General features: G+C 43.8%; 2 protein-coding genes across 2 annotated transcripts; one reads left to right on the forward strand and one right to left on the reverse strand.

Moving 5' to 3' along the window:
- Positions 1 to 3766: 3766 nt before the first annotated feature.
- Positions 3767 to 10553, reverse strand: EXOC8 (exocyst complex component 8). Its single transcript, XM_053382512.1, has 2 exons — positions 8959 to 10553; positions 3767 to 6642 (listed from the first exon to the last, which is right to left on the reverse strand). The coding sequence occupies exons 1-2, from the start codon at positions 10507 to 10509 to the stop codon at positions 6034 to 6036; spliced, it is 2160 nt and encodes a 719-aa protein (XP_053238487.1). The 5' UTR covers positions 10510 to 10553; the 3' UTR covers positions 3767 to 6033.
- A 209-nt stretch (positions 10554 to 10762) lies between these two features.
- SPRTN (SprT-like N-terminal domain) lies at positions 10763 to 17306 on the forward strand. Its single transcript, XM_053382513.1, has 5 exons — positions 10763 to 11145; positions 12133 to 12232; positions 13103 to 13231; positions 15458 to 15716; positions 15975 to 17306. The coding sequence occupies exons 1-5, from the start codon at positions 10877 to 10879 to the stop codon at positions 16688 to 16690; spliced, it is 1473 nt and encodes a 490-aa protein (XP_053238488.1). The 5' UTR covers positions 10763 to 10876; the 3' UTR covers positions 16691 to 17306.
- Positions 17307 to 24203: the final 6897 nt, after the last annotated feature.

The following is a 24203-nucleotide window of genomic DNA, read 5'->3' on the forward strand; positions in this document are numbered from 1 at the left end:
ATGTTTTTCCTCCATCTCTTCAAGGTAAGATTTTCACCCCTGAGACCATTTTCTCTAACACATCCTTTGTAGAACTTCTGGCAAAACAGTGCTTTTTATAGCCCACTGTGACACTGACTATTTACTACCAAGCAGGAGAAATTTAAACCATCTAGTTCATCTCATTTCTAGCAAAAGCTGAGCCCTTGGGAATCAAACTATTCCCAACCAGCCCTTGGCTCCAGTAAACCTCCTTCACATCACACCTTCAAAAGCTGCAGGGAACAAGGTGCTAGGGATCTTGAACGTTGCCTGGTTTTACAGGGATACCAATGTTGCTTTAAATATTTTTCCTTTTAATGCTAGTATACCTTGATGGGATTTGGGTCTGAGGAGGCAACATATTTTAAAGCAGCTTCTGGGGATCAGAACTGCTGATTTGAGATCAGCTGAATTATTATTTTCTTTATGTATTTATAGAAAAACCTTTCCTTTTAAAATCATCCACACAATTAGTCTATCACCAGCTGAACCAAATTAGGGACAGATTATGAAACAAAAAATAATTGATCATCAATATCAGAGATAGCGGAGTTTCAACATGTATGGCTTTTGCATGACGAACATGAAATAAGACCAATTTTGTTAGAAGGCAGGAAAAAACTGGTTAAAAATACAGCAATATTCCTTTCCATTTATAACTCAGGGATGAAGCTCCCCGTCTTTATTCCAAAGCTGTCAGAAATATTAGAATTAATGCCCTGCAGCAAAACACTCAATAACCATCTCTCCTCAGAGAAGGCAAATACATGGCACTTTCCAATTAACTGCTCCTCTAAGCAATTATACTGATCAAATAAATGAATAAGTGACGGGCATGTAAATGATAGACACAGCTAATTTCATTCATCTGGAGGTTATAGCACTACTTCTATAAGCACTTAATGTGTTATTTCAAGCTTTAATGAGAAACATAAATACAATTAATATAGTCCAACAAGGAGAACTTGGGTGCACACAATATGGTTGCCCTCATTATCAAGTGAATATTGCAATAATGAAGGTTTCTGGCCTCCAGCTTGTTGAATGATGTTGGTGCTGGGGCTTTTTTGCCCGGCCCCCCACAAGGTCTGAGGAACAGTGAACTGGCCCCCTGCTGAAAAAAATTGCTGACCCCTGGCTTAGATTCAAGCTATCTGAAAGATCATATTCCAGGCTTATATAAACCTGCCCAGGATTTGAGAACTTCAGGGGAGGCCCTTCTTGTGGTTCTGCCACCCTCACAGGGATGCTTGATAGGGATGCAAGACATTCTTGGTGAACTCCCTCCCTATATAAGCTGGACTGGCTCCCTCCTCGCTGTGTTTCAGACTTTATTGCTCCATCAGGCTTTAGGAAATTGACTGCTTTTAATGAAAGGACTGGTGCCGGGCTGTTTTATTGTACAGTGGTACCTCCGGTTGCACACGGGATCTGTTCCAGAGCTCCAGTCGGATCCCGAGGTGCCATTTCTGTGCATGCGTGCGGCACGGTTTAGTGCTTCTGTACATGCGCACACGGCGCAACCCGGAAAAATACTTCCTGGTTTGCCGCACACGTATCCCAAAGGATACGTAACCGGAGGTGAACATAAGTACAGGTATCACTGTATTTGTATTGTCTGTCTGTCTATAATTTTAAGTCTATCAATGTTTAGTTCTTTTAAAATGACTTCTTCACTGTTACTGTTCTTATTTTTATCTGTAAGCTACTTTGACTTCTTGTCAGTGGAAAAGGCGGGTTATAAATAAATATATTCAGTGGTACCTTGGTTTACATACGCTTCAGGTTACATACGCTTCAGGTTACAGACTCCGCTAACCCAAAAATAGTACCTTGGGTTAAGAACTTTGCTTCAGGATGAGAACAGAAATCGTGCTCCGACGGCACAGCAGCAGCAGGAGGCCCCATTAGGTAAAGTGGTGCTTCAAGTTAAGAACAGTTTCAGGTTAAGAACAGCCCTCCGGAACGAATTAAGTACTTAACCCGAGGTACCACTGTAATAATAATAATTTAAGAACATAAGGATTTGCAAGCTGAGTCACACCAAAGTCTAGATGAGCAGTCTATCTCCAATTCAGTCTTTGGACACTCACATACAGGAACAACCTGCTATGAGAATGTCTGTGGATGCATTAAGCAAGCAGGTATTTGACAGGAGAGCTTATCTACAGCTGTTGAGTGTGTAAAGATATGAGGAAAGTAAGGGCCTAAAAGGAAGTGTATTATGCTCAGTTGCACACGGTCCTGAAGACCACAATGCCATTCTTAAGTTCATCCCCAGCATCAACTATTCAGGGGCATACTGCTTCTGATCCCGGAGGCTCTATTTAGCCATTATGTCTGATTGCAATTAATAAACATAGCTTTACAAAAGGAATAGACACTTTCATAGGATCATTGCCCTTTGTGAACCAAAATTCTATTCATGTCATCTCGTGTCTCCGCACAGCAAACATGCATGGAGAGAGCATGGGCAGTAGGCTGTGTAATATGCAGAATCCCATGCCATTTCCCCCACTCCTAATTATAGCATGGAAGTCATAGCACAAATGGTGTTAATGTGGCATACCATTGATCACTGGAGCAGACCAGGAACTAGGGTAATTGGTGTAACTCTGCACAATTTTTTAAATATCGGCACACTTGGATGACCTTGCTTTCTTACCAAATACTAAAACACACACATTCATGTGCTCAATACTCCATATCAGGGCTTACTTGACACAAGGTTGCAGAGTTCTGACCTCTGTCATCAGCAAAGGAAGACCATTGTGGCAAGAGGGAAACCAACCTGGTCCTACTGGCCAAAGACAGAGCAGCTGCAGGAGACTTTCTTCCCCTCTCTCTGCCAGAAAGAACACTGTGCTCCCACTGATGAATGACTGTGGGATGCAAAAGCAAGAGGAAAGGGCACTCTGGCCCCATCCATCAGCCAGAGGAGCAAGATCCATCAATTGCTATTCAAGCAAGAACACCATGAACATTAGATTGAACCTGGCCCCAATGCATATGAATGCTTGTGGTTCAAAACTTTGGTCTGGCCTTGAAGAACCGATCTCCCTCCTCTGCCTTTCCCCATCCTTATGTCTCTTTTAAGTTTGTAAGCTAGATGAGGCATGTAAGCTATGGCCAGCTTCTCTTTCTGTCTCTCTTGATGAGAGGTGCTTCGAGAGACACTTAATTACCTGAAAAGTGGGATGAAAACACAGCAAACAAATAAACATAACTACTTTGTTATATATGAAGCTGCCTTGTCTTGAGACATACCATTGCTCCACCTGGACCATTACAGTCTACTATGACTGGAGTAGTTCTCCAGGGTCCCAAGCAGAGGTCTTTTTCTAGCCTTCTTACCCCAGAGTCTAATGCTCATTGTTCATACACATACAGAGGCTTAAGAAGACAAAACACAATTTGAAAGATTGTTAGGGCACACTTTTTTAATCCAGTCATTTGTGTTAATATACAAATACAGTCTGCATGTTTAGGCATTATTCTCATTCATAAATAATTTGGCCTCCATACATTCACAGGCATGATACAAACAGAATCGTAAGTTACTAAGCACCAGGACTATTTGTTATTCGTCAGAAACCCAGAATTGCTCTAGAAACATAGTTCAGTGGGCCCCTCTTCGGCAGTCTACTGAACACCCAATGAGGAGTTTCTCTGTTAATTAAATGGCAGCTTCTTCAGTCTGCTGGATGAACAGTCCTGAGGGGGATTTTCTTGTGTGTATTTAAAAAAAAAAATCATACATACAATGACTGGAGATTGCAAAGCTGTTTTGTGTGTCACACACACAGAAAGAGAGAGCAAATAATTATACCGGCTATCCTTTGGCATAACTGCCCATATACCATGAATGCATATTAGACAATATGTTCAAGCAGGGATGGGAAATGTGTGGCCCTCCAGATGATGTTGGACTCCCAAATCACATCAGGCCCAGCCAGCATGAACAATGGATTGTGGGAGTTGTAGTTCAACAACTTCCAGAGGGCCACGTATTTCACATCCCCACACTAAGCATCTTCTACACCACACTCTTTTAGAGATCAAAGGAAGATGAATTGCACTACGTGTGTCACACTCAGCTGAGCCCCGTTGCCATCCAGCCACTGTCAGCGAGAGGCAAAATTAATCATTTGCAAGATGTGATTTGCCCCACAACACTATGCATTGCGCCACCCTTCTCCAACCAGATGCCCTGAAGATGTTTTGAACTAAACTCACATCTGTTCTGGCCACCACAGCCATGCTGGCTGAGGCTGATGGGAGCTATAGTCTAAAATATCTGGAGGGCACAGAGCTGCATCATATCAAGCAACTATTTGGACCAAACATTTCTACAGTGCTGGGCAAGGAAGTAATTTTTTCATATTACTTTTTTGGGGGGGGCAGCTATCGGTACTCTCACAATTATGCTTCCTTTATCATTTTTATGGTGAAACCAGTTCTCAAGACCAGAGGGAACAGATCTCCAAAGGCCACAATTGTGAATTAAGGCCTTTAATACTTTTCAGCATACAATCCAGACGTTTTATTTTACATCTTTTTAAAGAACATTAGCTGTTTCTTCTTATAGTCCATGGAAAAATGTCCCCTGGTGTCATTAACTATGGTTCAGTGTCAATTATGCAATCCCAGTGTACAACATGGTGGGGATTTCACAATATGTTAGGCAGTATTAAATTTGCAGACATAACACCTACCTATGCTTGAAAAGAATAAAAACCTAAACCCCTCTACCTACATTATACACAATCATACTGTGTGCAGAGCTACAGATGAGCCTGCTAGGAATAGGCCTTGGTTATAGTTCCTACAGGTTTTCATTGTCTACTGCACACGTGCCTCTACTCCCAAACCCTAATTTTCACTTATGGTAACTCAAAAGCTCCTTGCTATTTATACAAGGTCACTTCTCACCCCTGGTGTACCCTTCATCACTTGATCACAAATGGGTAGTTTTTCACATCATGAACTCTCCAGGGGTTCCCTTTATCAGGCTGATTTGGCAACATGTAAAACTACTCTCTGTTTTATTTGTTTTCAAGTCATTATTCTTGTTGATTACATAAGCAGTTATCAACCTAGATTTGATGATACACCTTTCCTTCAATTAACACATCTGGTGGCAAGCCCCCCCCAAAAAAAATGTATAGAGGGCCATAATTGGATTGTGTGCATGCTTTTGACACAGCACTTCCCACAGCTAATTTAACAATGCAGGTTTGGGTGGTGTTTTTTTTAGAAATCTGAATAACAGATTTGGCCCTATAGCTGCCAAGGAGCTGTGACAAAACTGCAAAAAACAATCTCCAAGTGGAACAACAGTCCGTGCAACAACTGACATTCAATCCAATTCTCACCTGCCGCAAATGAGACAGGATTTGACTTTGACAGCATTTGTATTTGACCACCATCTTTTATGTTTATAGATTTATCATTACCAAGAATCAGTAATGCACACAGGAACTGCTACACGTAAGACACTGAATTCCATGCTCCTGCCAAGTTTTAATTTTCAGAAGAATTTTAAGCCACAAATTTTTGAAAAGAAGCATTTGCTGTAGTTTTTACAACCTTTTTTCAAGTTATCAAAGAGGGAATTATGCAAATTTGCTTTTTGTTTCTCAAACTGATTCTTCTCTTTCTGAAGGTCAATATAATAGAAGAACTAGGTGTATCTCATCATTTATACTTCTGTAAAATACTTATCAGAAGCTATTCTTGATCATACTAATTATATTTAAATAGTTCATTAGCCTTTGGACCAAAACACACTTTGACACTAGATGAGCTCCTTTATCTAAATGCCACAACCAGACCTTGAGGAAAATATACTAGATGTGGTTCGTCTACTAAAGTACTTGCTTGAATTCTTCTCCCTTTGTCTTTGTCTCTCTTTTTTTAGGGCATAATTAGTTAAAGGGAATGTTCATGTATGTTTGAAAATGTGCACATGTATACATGACATGTTATACTAAAAGAATGAGAGAATACATTTCACACTACAGAGGTAGTACTTTCAGGATTAACACGCACCGGTTTCGAAGTATTCCTCAGATCTTGCAGCTGCTTAGCTGGTTTCCCTACTCCTTCCTCAAACCTCTTCTCCACAACAGGAAGGACAATTTCATGAAGGAAAGATGCATTCTGCCTGATGAATGCTTTTTTCTCAGGGTCCTGTTCACAGCGTAAACTGTAATCAACATGCTGTATGGCCACAAGGATTATCTCCACCAGACTTTCCAGCAGAACCATATGCAGCTCTGGGAAGTACAGTTTGAGAGCTTCCTCCAAGAAGGTCATGGTCTGTTTGGTGAAAGCCACAACAGTATAGCTAAGATTTACCCAGCAGTCATCACCAGTGTACTGATCAAAATTGGTCACACCACAGCTCTTCATCTCCTCTCTAAGTTTTCCTAAAGCTTCAGGGGTCATCAAGTTCATTCTCCTCCACATCTCTTCAGAGTTACGATGTTTCGTAGCCTCCATTATGATATCTTTGTAGCTCTGCAAAGCCCCTTTGATATCCTTCACTAGCAGGGTATGAATGATGAAGGTCAGATCCAAGCCAATCTCACTGAGCTGCTTGCAGTGTTCCTTTGCCACCTTCAATAACAAGTTACATGATTAATTTTACTACATCTTTAAGCAGGTGCACAACAGAGACACTCTAAAAGATAACTATTATCCCATTATGAACAGCAGGAAAAACACATGACATACATTCAGGGTTCGAAATGAGCAGGACGCCAGGCACATTTTGTACCTTAAAGATTCTCCATTTGAGAGCACCTCAAAAAGTCTGGGTGCCATTTTTTGCACCTGACTGACACTCAAGGGATACTGAAATGTATGTGCTTTGAAGCCTCAAAGTATATGTTAAAGATAGACAATATGCTAAGGAGTTTAACAATAAAGGGTAGAGTGTTTTGAAAACTGAAGTATGGTACCAATATTTTTATTGTAAACACCAAATTTAACATGTCATTTCTGCTAAAAATGTGATATTAACAATGTGTCACTTATGTGAATTGTGTATTAATTCATGGTTATCAAAATATTAAATAAAAAGTGTTGCTGACCGCCCCACCCCACCCCGCCCAGTGGCAACTAGAAATTCTGTTTTGGTGCCCACAATCCAGGTCCCAGAAGGCATTTGGCTCCTAGCTTTTCTATCCAAGTTTCTAACACTATATACATTATGGAGAAGAAGATATGACCCAGCATTAATCCCTACCATTAATCCCTACCTCAGAAAAAGGCAGTCTGTATCCCAGAGTGGGAAACATTTGTTATCCAGAGGGTTGCATTCCCTTGTGAAGAACCTTTAGGGGGGTGTCATATGCCAGTGATGTGCATGACAAGAGACAAAAGGGCCCGAGCAATGGCTGTGACCCTTACTTTTGTACAGTAAGCTGCAACCCAACAACACAAAACTTGGCGATTCTACACATCTCTCCATCTAGGCAAGCAGGAGGCATTGTCAATACAGTCATACCTTGGGTTACAGACACTTCAGGTTGCGTGTTTTCGGACTGCGCACCACACCGAACTCGGAAGTACCGGGACAGGTTACTTCTGGGTTCCAGTGCTTTGCGCATGCACAGAAGCGCAACCTGCGTGTGCACAGATGCGGAGCTGCGGGTTGCAAACACTGCAGGTTGCAAACGTGCCTCCCGCATGGATTACGTTTGCGACCCGAGCGTCCACTGTAATACATTTCTACCAGGCAAAAGCATTTAAGGAGGATGTGGAGCAGAGCAGGTAAGGGGTATGGCCTGCGAAAGGGATGTGGCTTCAAGAGAGTCCAGAGGCACCTGGAGGTCACAAGCAGACCCTGGGCAACAGGTCCACTACCCTTGCTGTATCACACTGGATGGAGCAGCAGGTTAACACAAGGTTATCCAGGCTGTCTCTTTCCTTGCAGGATAGGATCAGCCATGACAGTCTCCTTCACCTACATAAAGCAAAGACATGAGATCACCTTTTCCCACTAATCAGGGCAGCTCACTGGAGGAGCAGGTTGCACAGCAATTCTGTCCACACAAACTTCTCCAAACTTGGGTAAAAGTAATTGCTCAGAACACATTTATTTATTTACTGCATCTTTGTCCCACCTTTTTCTCTAAGGAGCTCAAGGTGGCATACATGGTTTCCCCCCTCCTTTAATCCCCCGCAGCAGCCTGCCCACTATTGTTCCTAGTTTATTTGGGACTGCCACATGATTAGGGCAGGAAGCGGGTGTGGGCCCCTACACTCCTCACTGTTTTTGCTGGCTGTAGGGAGGAGGCACCTTGGATATCCAGTACAGACTGCCTTTTCCTGAAAAACAAGTAACAACTCCGGAAGGTCTCAATGCCCAAATATAGCAAAATATACTTTGATCAGATAGATAAAATCTGTAAAGTCATGCCATAGCTGTCAACGTTTCCCTTTTTTTAAGGGAAATTCCCTTATTCTGAATAGGATTCCTCACAAGAAAAGGGAAAAGTTGACAGCTATGAGTCATGCCACACAACTCGCCCTTTCTGTTGTTCCTAATCTTAAAGGGGAAGGGCTCCTTTGTGCTAGAAAAGCAAGAAATGCTTGTGTTGCTCTCCTTCAGAATTAAGCAAAAAGCACTCTAACATTATAAGAGAGTTGAAAAGGGAGAGAGGCTCCGAGTGATGGAGAATGTGGAGTACAGGATAGCTAATGCTTCTACTGCAATAAATTATTTACACAGCTACTTTACAAACAGAACACCCCATTTCAGGACTGGGAACTGGACTAAATGACTCACTGGTTTCCTCCTTGCCCTATATTCTATGACATTATCTGGAAAACTGAAGTAATTAATGTATAAGAATGAAATTGTGGTCATCCAGTGCATGTGTGACTGAGCATAATACACCCACATTTGGGCCTATATTTTCCTCATACCTTCACACACTCGGCAGCAGTGGATAAGCTCTCCTTACTGTCAAACACCTGCTTGCTAAATGCATCCACAAACATCCTCATAGCAGATCGGGCCCAGACAACAAAGGCAGAATAACATCCACTGTTGCCTGCAAAGTCTGTCTCGAACTCCCGTGCAGTCTCTAACAGGCTGGTGAAGAAGACATGGCAGAGCTTGTGAATATACAGCAGAGTGGCACCTTCAATGCGCAACTGGCGGATGGCTGTGTGTACTGCAGCTTCCCTGTTCCTCAAGAAAAGTTCACATGCTTTGGTTGATTGACCCAAGCGGATGAGCTGAGAAACAGCTCGGCGGGTAGCTCTAGGCCCACCCCGTAGAGACCTATCTGGAGAAAGTTCAAACACAAGCACATCCGTGAGCTGTCGGACTCTTTCGTCCACTTTTGTTCGTAGTTCCCTGACTGGCTGGGTCACAGGCTTATCTCCCAGGTACTCATTCAGTTTATCTAGCAAATCAACTGCCCCTTCAAAGTCTCTCTGAGCAATGCAGACATCCAGATCCTCGGGCAGCTCCTGAATCCATTCTAGGGACAAATCCACCACTTCTTCTTCTGGTGTTGCCTCCTCTTCATCCTCCTCCTCAAAAGGATTGGTGGCTTCTGGAGGGGAGGGGGGAGGGGCCCGCACTGGGGCCTCCTGCTCCAGCCGCCGCTTCTCACTGAGGACCCGATTCCTCTTGGTCTCCTCCAACACTTCCAGCCACTCTTTCTTGATCTTGGCGTTCTCCGCTTGGAAGATACGGCTCTCGGGGAACATGAGCAGCTTGAACATGTCCTTCATGGGTGGGTTGTCCTTGACGTTGACCACCGCCAGCCCATCCAGCGGGTAAAGGGCATCGTACCGGTATGCGCCACGCCGGTTGGGGAGCCACGCCGCCACGAGCAGGCAGTCGTTCATGAGGAAGGCGTGCACCCTCTGGACCTGCACCATGTGGTCGGCATCATACTCCACGAGGTCCCCGTTGTAGACCAAGTACTTGCCGGGGCTCTCCGGCAGCAGGTCGCGGCAGCCCTCCACCTTCTCCAGGAGGGTGGTGAGGGTACGCTGGCGGCCCTCCTCGCTGGCAGCGTTGTCTTTGGCCGAGAGGGCCAGGAAGGGGTTGGTGTGGGGGTCGGCGGCGGCCCGCCGGGCGCCCCCCAGGGCCGGGTCGTCTCGGTCGGCGGCGCTGGCCTGCTGCAGGAGGGCCTGGGTGACGGCCTCCATGATGCCCTTCTGCTCGGTGAGGATGTGGCTCAGCTGGTACATCTCGCTCTCCAGGTAGCTGATCTCGCGCGCCGTCTCGATGAACTGCCGGTAGTTCTGGTAGACGTTGCGCTTGAGGCTCTGCGCCGTTTCCTCGCTCAGCGCCTGGATGCGCTGCCGGTGCTCCTGCAAGTCCCGGTCGCCGTCCGACTGCTGAGACAGCTGCTTCACGTACTCCTCCGCCGCGTAGCTGCCGGACTCCAGCTGCCGCCTCAGACGGCTCCCACCGCCGCCGCCGCCCGCAGCCCCCTCGCCCACAGACAGCGCCATGTCCGAACCCGGAGCAACGAGAGAGCGGAGCGAGGGGCAGAGAGGAAGCAGGCCAGCGCCAAACGCCTAGCCGCAAAAGCGCCTGCGCCGGACGCTGACGACCTCGCGAGCGCGACGGAAGAGAGAGGGCGTGGAGCTGCCGGCGCAACGGCGAACCAGACCCAGCGAGTAGAGCTACACACGGGGAGGTACTTCCGGGCTTAGCGGGGCCCCGCGCAAGCGCGTAACGAAACCTGAGTGGATGGGGATGGATGGAGGAGAAAGGGAGGCGCGCCTCTGTACTCCTCCTAGGGCAAGTTGTTTGGCGCATGCGCCGGAGTTTGAAGAGTTCGCGACCGGCGGCTGGCTGGCATTCTGCCTGGGCGAGATGGACGGCGACTTCTTGCTGGCCCTCCGGCTGCAGGCGGAGTGGGAGGCAGAGGACGGGGAAGCTCAGGGGGCCAAGGCGGTGGCCGCCGCCGCCTCCCCTGCCGCCTCGCCCGGTTCCCCGGCGCGGCCGCTCTCCGTCGTGGACAGCGCCTGGGAGCTGCTGGACCCGAGCCCCGACGTGCGAGGCCTCTTCCTGCAGTTCAACGAGACCCTCTTCTGGGGCCGCCTGGCAGCCGTGGAAGTGAAGTGGAGCCCGCGCATGACGCTGTACGGGGAAGGCGCTGCGGGACGAGGCAGAGGCGGCTCTGAATCGCCCTGAATGTTGCCCTTAAGGCTGTTACTCGCTCTGGGACCTGGGGGGCGGGGCGGGTAACAAATGCTAAAAAAATCATGATAATAATAGTGGTTTTTTGTTTGCTAAAAATGTTTAGGGGTACTCTCATTTTGACTCAAGAGACTTTGATCTAGTTTTGGTCTTGCTCCAGGTGGCATGAGCCCTGTATTCACAAGCACACAGTCAGAAAACAGCTTCTCTGTACAGTGGTACCTCGGGTTAAGTACTTAATTCGTTCCGGAGGTCCGTACTTAACCTGAAACTGTTCTTAACCTGAAGCACCACTTTAGCTAATGGGGCCTCCCGCTGCCGCCGCACCGCCGGAGCCCGATTTCTGTTCTCATCCTGAAGCAAAGTTATTAACCTGAAGCACTATTTCTGGGTTAGCGGAGTCTGTAACCTGAAGCGTATGTAACCTGAAGCGTATGTAACCTGAGGTACCACTGTATTTGTATACTGTGTGTGGGCTCCTGGTGCTTGTTTACAACTTGAGGAGCATATTGTATTCTGTCTTTTATCTGACCTTTGTGAGAGATGCAGTTCTTATAGGAGAGGGCGAGTTGTGACCCCCCCCCCCAGATATTGCTGTATCCTGACAATTCTCCATGCTGAATGAAACTGGAATCCAACAATATGTGGAGGGCCGCAGGTTTCCTGCACTACATGGTATCACAAATTTAAAAATCAATAACTTGTTATGTCTCCTAGCATACTTGCTGCAGTGTGATGACATTATTTGTAAACTAAATATTCTAACTCAAATTGTAACAGAATTGGAGAAAGTGCCTGCTTTCTTACCTCTCAGGAGGTCTAGTCCAGCCACTAGCAGTGGGACCTAATGTTTAATAAGAGTACCTAATGCTTAGCAAGTATTGTTTGTGTCTCAGTAAACAATTTGCCTTTCTTATTTGTATTTCTAGGTGTGCAGGAGTTTGCTGCTATGAAGGCCGTGGTGGAATGTGCTCCATCCGGCTCAGTGAACCACTTTTGAAGTTGCGGCCAAGAAAGGATCTTGTAGAGGTATTCGTCTTTTGTATATAGATATGAACCCAAACATGTGCATTTCTTGCAGCTGATATGTACATTCCTAAAGTCAAGTGTATCTTGTAGTTTTGGAAACAAACATGTTTACCAGTTCTGTAAATAGCTATCTTGCAGCTACTTCTGCAAAGACAGGAGAAGCAAGCAGCTCCTTGCTGCTTGCAGAGACTTCTCCATCCTCTCCTGTCCTTTAGTGGTATTTTTTACCCATCATTTCCGCTTATAATGTAAATGTCTCCTTGAAATATTGTGTTTATTTCTCACAAAATATTTCTATGTGATACCAGCATAGGGTGCAGTAATATAAATAAAATCAACTGATACAATTAGAAGCATAAAAGTAAAAGGAACAGATAAAATCACACCAAAAGATAAAATCACAGCAATCAATCAAAATCTAACTATGTAGTTGACCCTCCCTCCCCCTGAAAAGTCTGGTGGAATAGGGGTGTTTTCAGCTGATCCCCAAAACTGTTCTGTGTTTTAAGGGGGAGGGTATTCCATAGTTGGACTGCCAGTACAGAATAAGCCCTCTTTGCTGCATAACAGGTGCCCCTCAGATGCTTACTGTAACAACCAGGGAGGCATCAGCTACTGATCTTAACACATGGAAGTATTGGTGTGGGAGGAAACAGCTCTTCAAATGTCTGTGTCCCAAATTAAGATTTTATGAAGCTGGGATCATGTCTGACGTATCCCAGAGAATGGAAAACTGGAAGCAAGAAGATTTTAAGGCTTATTTTTTAATTAACTACCATTTCTTATCATAGCCAACTTAACAGTAAGTAATCAAATGTTTTATGTTAGGACATAGCAATTTAAGTAATCGTGTAATATTTTTAATTTCAGACCCTGTTACATGAAATGATTCATGCCTTGTTATTTGTCACTAATAATGACAAAGATCATGAATCCCATGGCCCGGAATTCTGCAAACACATGCATCGGATAAACCGCCTAACTGGAGCCAATATTACAGTAAGCATTCTGTGTAACGAACACTAGTTTGTAGATTTGTAAAACTGATTTTGGAATATAAAATGAATCTTTTAAATGTTTAGATTTAAAAGATACTGCGGCAAACAAGCACACTGGAGTCAGTGGTTATTTTGACATCGGTAACTTGCAGTGTAAAATCAAATATATCAAGCTAATCACCAGATTTCTTCTGATTTTGATAAGGTGTGAACTGCAAGTTTTGGCCATAATCCAGAAAACTTGAATTAGCATAGAGAATCTCTGAAGTGTACTCTGGCCTGGTCCAGACATTGCAGCCAAATCATGGTTTAGTTGTCAGGAGCATGCTGCAGGCTCTCTCCTTCTGTATCACTAATGAATGGTGATCCCATCTCCCACTTCCTGCTTTGTTGTAACCAAAGTGCAGTGTCACAGGTGGAAGGCCACACTCCAGAGTTGCACTTTGGGAAGGGCGTTTGGAAGCCGCCCTGAACATCTTGGTTAAAGCGACTTTTATTATAAATGAGGGAATATGTTTTCTCCAGCATACAATACCCTTCCGAGACTGTGCTCTTTCTTGTACAGTAAAAATCAACACTGCTGTCCTCTTCCCCAGTTAAGTCCCTTATGGTGCTGTGGTGTTGCTTGGGTTTCCCTGTGAGGCAGTGCTCTCTTGCTGCTCCCCTGGCATTGCAGGCTGCCAGAGACTCCTGCACCTTACAGCCATTCTGCCCTCCACAGCCACTCCCAAACAGTGTTAGAAACTGAGATATGAAAGCCAGGACCTAAATGACATCTTGAACCTAGGTCATGGGTGCAACAACGGAATATCCAGGTGTGCTGAAAATGAATGAACTGCAGCTAAAATATTACGTTCATTTTTCACATAGTCTAGTCCTTCCCCTGCCCACCTCTCTATTATTCTTAAGAGGGTCTCCTCTCCAGTCTTCAGAGAGTAGCTGGAAGTGGGGAGGCAGAAAAAGGTCCTCCTTTCCTTCCACTATGCAGTTTAAATTTGAAATCTCAGGTGCAGTACTGCGCCCAGAGTTCAGAAACTGCTCACGCTAATGAAATTCCCTGTCACAAAATGCACCTAGAACAATGGGAGTTTTGAACACTGTTCCCAGAACTGAGTCACAGTCTCCCTCACCAGATGCATTTCACAAACACTATGGCATGTATTTTTTCCTCAGTAGCCCACGATTCCGTCTCTTCTCCCCCTAACTGCCCCAGCTTTCTCCACATTCCAATTCCCCTGGCAAAAGTTGCCAAGAGTGAGATTTTTACTTATCCTCAGGCAAACTAGCCTTATGAAATATATCAAATCCAAAACAGAAACATTTTTTAAACCCCCCTTACTAAGCCCCATGAATCATTTACCACAGCAGCCTTCCCCAACCTGGTGCCCTCCAAATGTTTTGGACAATACTACCTAGTACGTCCGGCTGGAATTAGAGATGCAGTCTGAAACATTTGGAGGGCACCAGGTTTTGGAAGGTCTCCATGGTGTGATGTGTGAGTTGGGAAAATTGTGGTTATTGTCAATCATAACTTTCTTATGATTTCTTAGAGCCAGTGTGGTGTAGTGGTTAAGAGTGGTAGACTCGTAATCTGGTGAACCGGGTTCGATTCCCTGCTCCTCCACATGCAGCTGCTGGGTGACCTTGGGCTAGTCACATTTCTCTGAAGTCTCTCAGCCTCACTCACCTCACAAAGTGTTTGTTGTGGGGGAGGAAGGGAAAGGAGAGTGTTAGCCGCTTTGAGACTCCTTAGGGTAGTGATAAAGCGGGATATCAAATCCAAACTCTTCTTCTTTCAAATAAAAACAAAAAATATGGTTTGGAGTGGGTTTAAGATTCTAATTTGGATGCAAATGTTGTTAACAATAACCATCACTCAACTGCTTCAGACATTACAGCAAACTGAATATCGCAAGACAGGAAATTAGCATGTGTCTCTGTAGAACTGAACATACACGCCCCTGAATACCTCCAGTTGCCAAACCATGGTGTCGCCTTGATATTTGAAACAGACCACAGAATTCTGGTGTTAGTAGATACCGTTTTATTTACTTCTGTGTTTGGGGGCAGCTCCAATATCCATGTGGAACTCTTGCCTGTAGCGACTTGGGAAGCCCCGGTAGGCCTGATTCCATCAAACTTCACGGTGGGCTGTGAGTTAATCTGGTGTCACTGCAAAATGGAAATGAATGTTCTGCATTAAGAAAAACATGTTGGTTATGTTTAGATCTATCATGAGTTTCATGATGAAGTGGATTCCTATCGCCAGCACTGGTGGCGATGCAATGGTCCATGTCAAAATAAAAAGCCGTATTTTGGCTATGTGAAGCGTGCAATGAATAGAGCGCCATCTGCAAATGACTTCTGGTGGGCTGAGCACCAACAGACATGTGGAGGTACATATACCAAGGTCAAGGAGCCGGAGAACTACACCAAGAAAGGCAAAGAGAAGGTCCCACAATCAAAATTCCTAGCTGATGGCAAAGGTACTTGAATATCATTTAGTTATTACCATCAGAGGATGATGATGTTATTTCCAGCATCATAACCATTTATACACTGTTTTTCATCAGTTGATATTTCAGGGTGGTTTATAGCATAAACCAAAGAGTACATAACTAAAAGTGTTAAGTGGGGGAAAAGATTTTTCTGATGACTGATCGCTCCTAGAGATGTAATAGAGTGCTGCTGGTGAATTTTTTCCAAATATGTGATTGTTCTGTGTATTTCTGATGTATTTGCAGGAAACGCTAATGGAGGCAATATGCAGAACCTTATTCCTTTTAGTGGAAAAGGATATATCCTTGGAGGAAAAAGCACTCTGTCACCATCAGAGAGGACCACAAGTCCAAGCAATGATAAGAACAGATTGCTGCTCAGTTTGCAGCATCATTCACCTTCTGGTTTGATAAGATCGAATCCTCAAAATGCAAGCATATCCTCACCATTTCCTTCTGAAGGCGATAAGAATAGCTTTGCTTCCTATGTTACACTGCCTAAAATATCAGTTGCTAACAAAAAAGCGTACACTAATGTTAATGGCTCACCCATTAAACATGTTTCTTTTAATGGAGGAAGATCAAAGTCAAGCCCTATAAATGTTACATGGGACTTACCTTCGAAGACGACACCAGTAAAAAGCATTTCTGGACCATCTACTTCAACTCCAAAACCCCATAGTTCATCTCATAGAAATAGCAGCACACCCAGTGGTGGACCAACAAAACGGGCAAAAATGGAAGACACTGCTGCCTTTGAAAAATACTTTATACAAAAAACAGATCCAGAATTGACCAGCCCTTCTTTGAAGAGAAAGCATGAACCAATAGCTTCAGAAAGGCCAGCTACTTCTGCCAGTGATGAGAACAGAAAAGTTTCCTGCCCTGTCTGCAGTTCTGAAGTTTTGGAAGCTAAAATTAATGAACATCTAGATTCCTGTCTCCAAGATACCTTAACATGATTCTGACATTAAGACGGTGCTTTGCTCAGGGGTTATCAATCTTGACTGTTTCATGTGTATTTATTGTCTTCCATATTTTGGTGGGAGTGGGGAGGGACTTGTGACATCCTCTTCTATGTGAAGGAAGTTTTCTTCAGCTTGGAATAGTGCTAGTAATGCCACCAACTGTCAGCACACATTTATAGCCATGAGAGAAACAAATTCTGTTCTAAAGCAGGCATAGGCAAACTCAGCCCTCCAGATGTTTTGGGACTACAGCTCCCATCATCCCTGACTACTGGTCCTGTTAGCTAGGGATGATGGGAGTTGTAGTCCCAAAAACATCTGGAGAGCCAAGTTTGCCTATGCCTGTTCTAAAGAAAGAAACATGCATGGTTTTTAACTGACTTATTTTTAAAAGCCTATTCACTTGTTCAGAATACCTGTTTGTTTTATCTCAAAAACTGCTTTCAAGCCTGTTTTGCAGACTACTGTTTTCGAGCTGTTTAATATCAACGGAATACAAAATGCATGTGAATTCATATACTTTCACCTTTGCTTACATTTGAATCAGACTTAATTTCCTGGAAGCGACACATTTTATTATAATAAATAGAGATGGTTAAAGCTGCACTCATGAGAAGATTCACAGAGCTTTAAAATGTTCTAGGAGGGAAGGTTAAGTCTCCAGAGTGAGGCACTGTCCCTAAAACTGTTCATTGGCCCATCTCATTGTTATAGATGCTGCTAATGTGTCTGAAGATTATGGGAAATGTTTTTGTGAGAGAAGATGGGATAGATGAAGTAGGACAAACACCTTTGTATATTTGAGGAGCCATATGTGACATAATGGTTTATATCTTCAGGCTGTCTGCAACAGATGAGATACATTTAATTCTGGAATCAGATTGAGATCTCACAAGTCTCACTTTTTAAGTGATGCAGAAGAGCAGTTTGCTGTTAAAAAATCTCCACTTTCAGTTTTGTTCTAATAATTTATACATTCAGCAGGAAAAATGTTGATAGAGATCTGGGATGTATTATCCCTCTGCTTCATGCCATTCTGGTTATGTTCATTTCTGAGCCCCAAGTGTCAACATGATTGCTTGTTGACAATTAGTATGTACCATTTTTACCCCCCAGTGGTTGAATTTGGTCAAATATCTAGAACTCTTTCCACAAGCCAGAAGGTCTCCTTTTCATCTATTAGGTACACGTGTGCCTGTAAATGAAGCTTTCAATTACGTTGTATCTTATGTTGAGCATTTGACAGCCAACTGATAAATTTTAAATAAAAATAACTTTTCAGAAACAGCACTTGAAATTCAGGGTTCTGTTCTATAAAAGTGGGCTAGAAATTCCAAAATCTGCCAATTCTAAAGGTGCTGGAAAATTCAGTGCAGGTTAACGGAATTCAGTATTGTTTTATGTACCGTATTTTTCGCTCTATAAGATGCACTTTTCCCCTCCTAAAAAGTAAGGGGAAATGTGTGTGCGTCTTATGGAGTGAATGCAAGTGGGAGGCTCTGCTCAGCGCTCCCTTTAAAGAGCACCGTGGAGTGTGTGTGTGGCTCTTAGGGGCTTTTGGGGGAGCCTTTCTCTCGCTGCCCTGAAGAGGTCCCATAAGCCAGCAGCAATCCCTCTTGCTGTCCCGGCTTCTGGCTTAGCCGCGTGCAGCCTCTTCCAGGCAGGGGGAGCCTTCATTCTGCTGCCCTGAAGAGGCTTTGCGCAGCTATCCCAGAAGCCAGAACAGCAAGAGGCTATCCCAAAAGCCAGATCCCTCTTGCTGTTCTGGCTTCTGGGATTCAGAATATTTTTTTCTTGTTTTCCTCCTGCAAAAACTAGGTGCATCTTATGGTCTGGTGCATCTTATAGAGCGAAAAATACGGTATTATTTTCATTGTGTTTAAAGAAAATTATCACCCCATTGTTATTGTGGTGATTCAGACTATATATTCAGCTGGTAACAAGTATCCTGCAGATGTAGACCACACTGTTTCAGTGATTTGATGTGATGTTCTGTGATATACTTTTTCTTAATCAGTAAAGTAACAAAAGACATCTGATCTCAGTGATCAGCATGGTCAAGCATCTGTCCATGTGCCTGCAAATACCCCGCCACTGACTGGAGCTCCTGAAACTGGGTACTAGCGGCAAGGAGGAGAAGGAGCAGCAGCTACCATCTTATTGCTGCTCAGCCAGCAGTTATTTCACCAGGCTGTTCTGTTATGCCTCTTGTCATTGCCCAAGAGACTGAGAAGTGGCCTTCAACAATGAGGAGAAGCAGCAGCAAATACATTGATGAAATGGCTGCTGAATAGGTGAGTGACAGCTGAGGAGAGGAGAAGGTCCAGCAGCTACTGCCAGTGAGCGGGTGACGATCTGTGATCTTGGCCCCACTTTTAAGGGATATATTGCCTGAGTGTCTTCAAGTCATCAGACCCAAAAGTTAGTCGGGATTTCCCTCACTGAACTAATCAGCGCTTTACATTTGAGAAGCCTTGTACTATTATCAGGGCAATTAAAAAAAAAAAAGTGCAATCTCCAAGTATTGAGGGAAATGCTCCAAAAGACCTCATTTAAAATTGCTCTGTCCTGTTAGGGTTCCTGTGTTCCAGTTACTTAATTGTGGAACACAGCAAAAACCTGTCCTTCTCAAGGAATGCAAGTGGTAGCAAATGCAAGTTCAATTTTTGTGCACTTTATAGTAAACTAAACATGGGTGATGGTTGCAACTAGTTGTGGTTTTTTTTTTTTTACCAAAACATCTGTTAATATATAATTAAGAGCAATAGAGGAGGATTCACCCTTCATTTATCCCACATGTCAAATAGGCAACTATCTTCAAAAGTACTGTTCTGTGGCTATCCTTAGCAATACCGACTCTGCAAATCAAATTATTAAGTAGAACTTAAAGCAGGCACTTCTTGTTTAACAAGTTATGCAAGAAACACTCAAGATTTGTAGTCTGAGAGCATATGAGACTTGTCACGAGATTTTAGTGAGTACTGTGCAATTTTGTGCATTCAGACTGAGCTATAGAAATCCACAATTCTCTGATTAAAAGCACTAATCCAGTGGTTGCCAACATGGCAACAATGGATCTAAAGGCTAGCATCTCCAGTTCTGATCCTTGCAAGATCTAGGCTGCTTGCGTTGTTTTTTTTTAAAGATGGTTTGTCTAATGCAGAGGTTTCCAAACTTTTCATGTTGGTGACACGCTTTTTAGGCGGGCATCATTTCACAACACAGTAATTCAGTTTTACTAGCAAACCAGAGGTTAAGCAAACCCCTTTCCAGCCCCAGTAGGAGCTTTGGGACCATTCACATGACACACAGTTTGGAAAGCTCTGGTCTAATGAATGGTTAAGGAGAGTTAGGAAGCATGGAACTCTGGAGGGACAATAGTTACACAGAAGTAAGAAAGTGTGAGCACAATGCCTGATACCTCCTACTAAATTGGTAAACCTTATCAACAATAGGCAATACTTGGAGGCAGTGTGGTCTGTTCTTTCTCTCCTTTTTAAGCCAATGACTGGCTGGAAAACGTGCTTTTACAAAAGTGGGATTGAGGAAGATACCCAGTTGTGTGTTCAAGACCATACTGTGGGGATGCGGTAACAAGAATGTCTAGTCTCCCAGAACAGGTAATGAAAGAAGTACAGTGGTACCTCGGGTTAAGAACTTAATTCGTTCTGGAGGTCCGTTCTTAACCTGAAATTGTACTTAACCTGAGGTACCACTTTAGCTAATGGGGCCTCCCACTGCCGCCATGCTGCCACCGCGAGATTTCTGTTCTCATCCTGAAGCAAAGTTCTTAACCTGAGGTACTATTTCTGGGTTAGCGGAGTCTGTAACCTGAAGTGTCTAACCTGAAGCGTCTGTAACCTGAGGTACCACTGTACTCAAGAAAAAGAAATGTTTTATTTATTTACAATATATGCCACCTTTCCGCCTGACAGTAGGCCTCCTAACAGACCAGTAAGCGAATTAATCATAATAAACACGTGTTTTTTTTAAAAGGCACTCGCTAATGGGAGATCTCCACCCTCCAAGCCTTACATGCTGCTGTTTTAGTAGGGCTAGAGTGAAACACGGGTACAGTATTATTATTTATGTAGTTTTGCTGTTATGCAGCATTGCTCAACACTTCTGACTTCCTTAAACTGCCACTAGATGGTACTCTACCCAGGGCAGAGCTTAATTTGAAAATGAACTTTACAAAAAGAGAATTTCCCATTAGTACTGTATACAAAACTTTGAATGTGTGAACATGTGCACATGCAGAAACATGTAGGTTAGAAAATTCAAGGAAATAAAACGTTAAAAGCAAGGTATTGAGCCAGTAACTGATGCATCTAAACATGATGCATCCACTACTCAAAGAGGCAGTGTGGGAGTTCTTCAGACTGCCCTGGACCCATGTAGCCCATGTGACTGCATAAGATCGTGTTTCCTTCCTATATATCAGGAGTGGGCTGCCTGTGAACCTGGGCCTAATTCAGACCTGAGGCAAGAGTGATCTGTCCCTGTCCTGGCATCCTTCTGGGCAAGGAGGAACAGAGATGGATAGGGGAGAAATAAAAGTGGGTGGTCGTGCTCATAACTAGCATGTGGCCCCTGACAGGGGGACCTTCAAGGAAAGGTGGCCCTTGAGAGAGGGAGGGAATTGCCTGCGCCTAGGCTATAAAAAGCTCCCTTGACTACACTGATTCCCTCTCACCTGGGAGAGCTGTCTCAACAGGCACCATATCTTGAGCTGTGTGTTTTGTTTTTAATCTGAATATGCAGATTGTTGGGAGATAAAATACAGTGTCCTTGTTTGACTCTTGTACAGTCTCCAAAAGTCAAGCTATTTGCTAGGCACAGAAACAGCTAGCTTCTCAGCCTTTGGGGGTGTTTTAGATGAACATACATACTGCACTTGTGTCAGGGTGACTAGGCTATCTGAAAAAGGTCTTATTTGTCAGGAACAGAGCTCTTTGTTCCGTGCAAATGGGAGGAAAACTACCTGACAACTTTCTTAAGTAGAAAGAAACAGTACGAGAGACTCTGGATCAGGCCGAGGGTCCATCTGGTCAAACATTCTGTTCTCTCATCCAAAGTGGGTCAATATAATTCCCATTCACCATTTATATAAGAAATATTTCAAAGATCTGATAAAAATTACCAAAACAACTACTAAATTACTAAAATTAAAAAAAACCTATCCATATACTCTCTCTCTCTCTCTCTCTCTCTCTCTCTCTCTCTCTCTGTGTGTGTGTGTGTGTGTGTGTGTGTGTGTTATTGAAAGAAGGAGAGATAAAACACCATTTTGACAGAATGCAGAATTACAACTCCAGGAAATCAGAAAAGCAGTCTTCATATATCATACACGTATAAAGCAGCCTTCCTTAGTTTATGCAACATTTGCAAGGACATGATTGTGAGAGTGAGGGCTGAAAAGATTATGGAGATGATACTGATTAAAAGCATGAGACCCTTAATCTCAGGCTTGTGGGTTCGAGCCCCAGGCTGCGGGAAAGAGTTATGCGTTGCAAGGGGTTGGACTGGTTGACCCTTGTCCCTTCCAACACTACAATTCTACAATACTTCAGTCACCTTGTTATCTGGGAAGCAGTCGAAACTGGTTATCCCCAGTGAAAACAAGATGAGATTATATGTACATTGTGCTACTTGACTGGATATGACTCTCAGAGTAAAAGGTGTCTATAAGAGTCCCTTTCTTAAGATCCCATTCTATCTGTCAGAATGGCTACTATTAGGTTGCACCATTTCACGCTTGTGTCTCATGTATGGAGCATCCTACATGGAGTCACGGCCAGGAAGCTCCTTCTCATTATTCTGTTTTGCGCTTCTGATCTCTAGCCTTGACTCTGGCTTCCTGTGCCAGAGTCAAAAACTCTCTTATGCGTGTCAAACCAGAAGAACTTGCTGGCAATTCCATTACCCAGGAAGGTTTGGGTGGTAGTGGTGGTGTATGGGCAGAGCCTTCTCTGTGGTAACTTCCTGCCTGTGAAGTGACTTCTCCTCTGAAGTGGAGGATTATTCTTTCATCAACATTTGAAGAAGCACCTCATTAACCCAAGCCTTGGGGAGGGATTGACCTTTTAACCATTCACTTTTTTTTTTTGACACATCCTTTTACTGCTGTGGATGTTCAGTCTTTTATCACTGTAGCATTTTATAGTGTCTGTGTTAAGATATTATGTGACATATTTGTTGCCCTGATGAAGGGAATAAAATAAAATAAAATAAAATAGGTAACCACAACATGATTCTCTTCCATTAGGTGAGGGATAGAGGTCTGGTTTAAGTATTAGCTAGACTCTCAGTTAGCATGCTCAACCACAAAACTCACTGGGTGATTTTCAACCAGTCACTCTATTTTAGACTTATTTTCACCATTAAGTTGTCATTATGAGGATGAGATTGGGGAAAGAAGTATCCATGTACCGTATGTAGGCTGCTCTGAGCCTCTTGGAAGGATGACACCATTAATGCCAAGCCAAAACAGTAAGAGAAAAATATTTGAAGAAACTTGAATACTTTTGTTAATTTTGCATCATTTGAGGACTTTAGGATTTTTGAGATGTCCCTTCCAACTCTACAATTCTATGACACTACTTAGGCCTTTGCTCCTATTAGGCCAAGACCCCTCACACCCGTAACCTTGAAAGCCCCAAAACCTGCTTTATGGAGGCGGATATGCAAGACAGTCTCCCTGGCCAGCTTGGGGTTTCTCCTCCCTTAAGATATAGGCTTGGTGGTCTGTGGTGACAGTTAACAGAACAGGGAGTCAGGTGGTCCAGCAGAGATCATGATCTGTAAGAACTCCTTTCAGTTGTTGTCGGCCCCCGTATTCTTTCTCTTTTTTTAATCAGCAGAAAGAAGGGAAATGAAAATGAAAATTTACCCAACACAGGATATGATGAATATGACAGAAACTGACCCAGGGCAACTCATACTAAGAACATTCCAGAACCAGGCCTGGGCAAATGAGACAGTTGGCATGGCCTTTCTAGAAAATCCATTAACAAGGAAGAGTTTTTATTTTCATAGATTCAGGCTCTCCCTGAATGCATCAGCAGGAAATGCGGAAACCAGTTTATTTTCCCCAAGGTAAGCTGATTTTCATGCCAGAATAATAAGACTGGCACACCGTGTTCAGATTCTACAGCAACTTTCCCTCCAATAGCTGAAAGGCAGGGAGAAGCTTGGCAAGCGCTGCCTTTTCCCATCACTGAAGTGCTGTGATCTTCCACACCCGGGAAACCTCTCCCTGCCAGCCTCAGACTTCTTGGAAGAATGCAAATGTTACATAAGCACCATAAGCACTAGGCAGGCTTCAGGTTTATGGGGGCTACTTTGGTTTTGACTAGACTCCCAAGGCCTATGAACCAGAACCAGGTCCCATCAAGTATCTGGGGAGAGAAGCAAAGATAAAACAGGAGTTCTGAGCGCAGAGTCAAGTAGTTTCTGCATCCCATGAGCCTTTCACTCAATGACTTGCGTAACATACTCCTTGCTC

Source organism: Podarcis raffonei, chromosome 3 (assembly GCF_027172205.1).
Source record: "Podarcis raffonei isolate rPodRaf1 chromosome 3, rPodRaf1.pri, whole genome shotgun sequence".
Lineage (NCBI taxonomy): Eukaryota > Metazoa > Chordata > Lepidosauria > Squamata > Lacertidae > Podarcis > Podarcis raffonei.

Bases quoted from the DNA above. Each gene is read 5' to 3' on its own strand.
- SPRTN (XM_053382513.1), top strand. From the start codon at position 10,877: ATGGACGGCGACTTCTTGCTGGCCCTCCGGCTGCAGGCGGAGTGGGAG. The intron at 11,146-12,132 runs GTACGGGGAAGG...TTGTATTTCTAG, and splicing joins TGGAGCCCGCGCATGACGCT to GTGTGCAGGAGTTTGCTGCT. The intron at 15,717-15,974 runs GTACTTGAATAT...ATGTATTTGCAG, and splicing joins ATTCCTAGCTGATGGCAAAG to GAAACGCTAATGGAGGCAAT.
- EXOC8 (XM_053382512.1), bottom strand. From the start codon at position 10,509: ATGGCGCTGTCTGTGGGCGAGGGGGCTGCGGGCGGCGGCGGCGGTGGG. The intron at 6,643-8,958 runs GTATGAGGAAAA...TTGTTATTGAAG, and splicing joins CTGCTGCCGAGTGTGTGAAG to GTGGCAAAGGAACACTGCAA.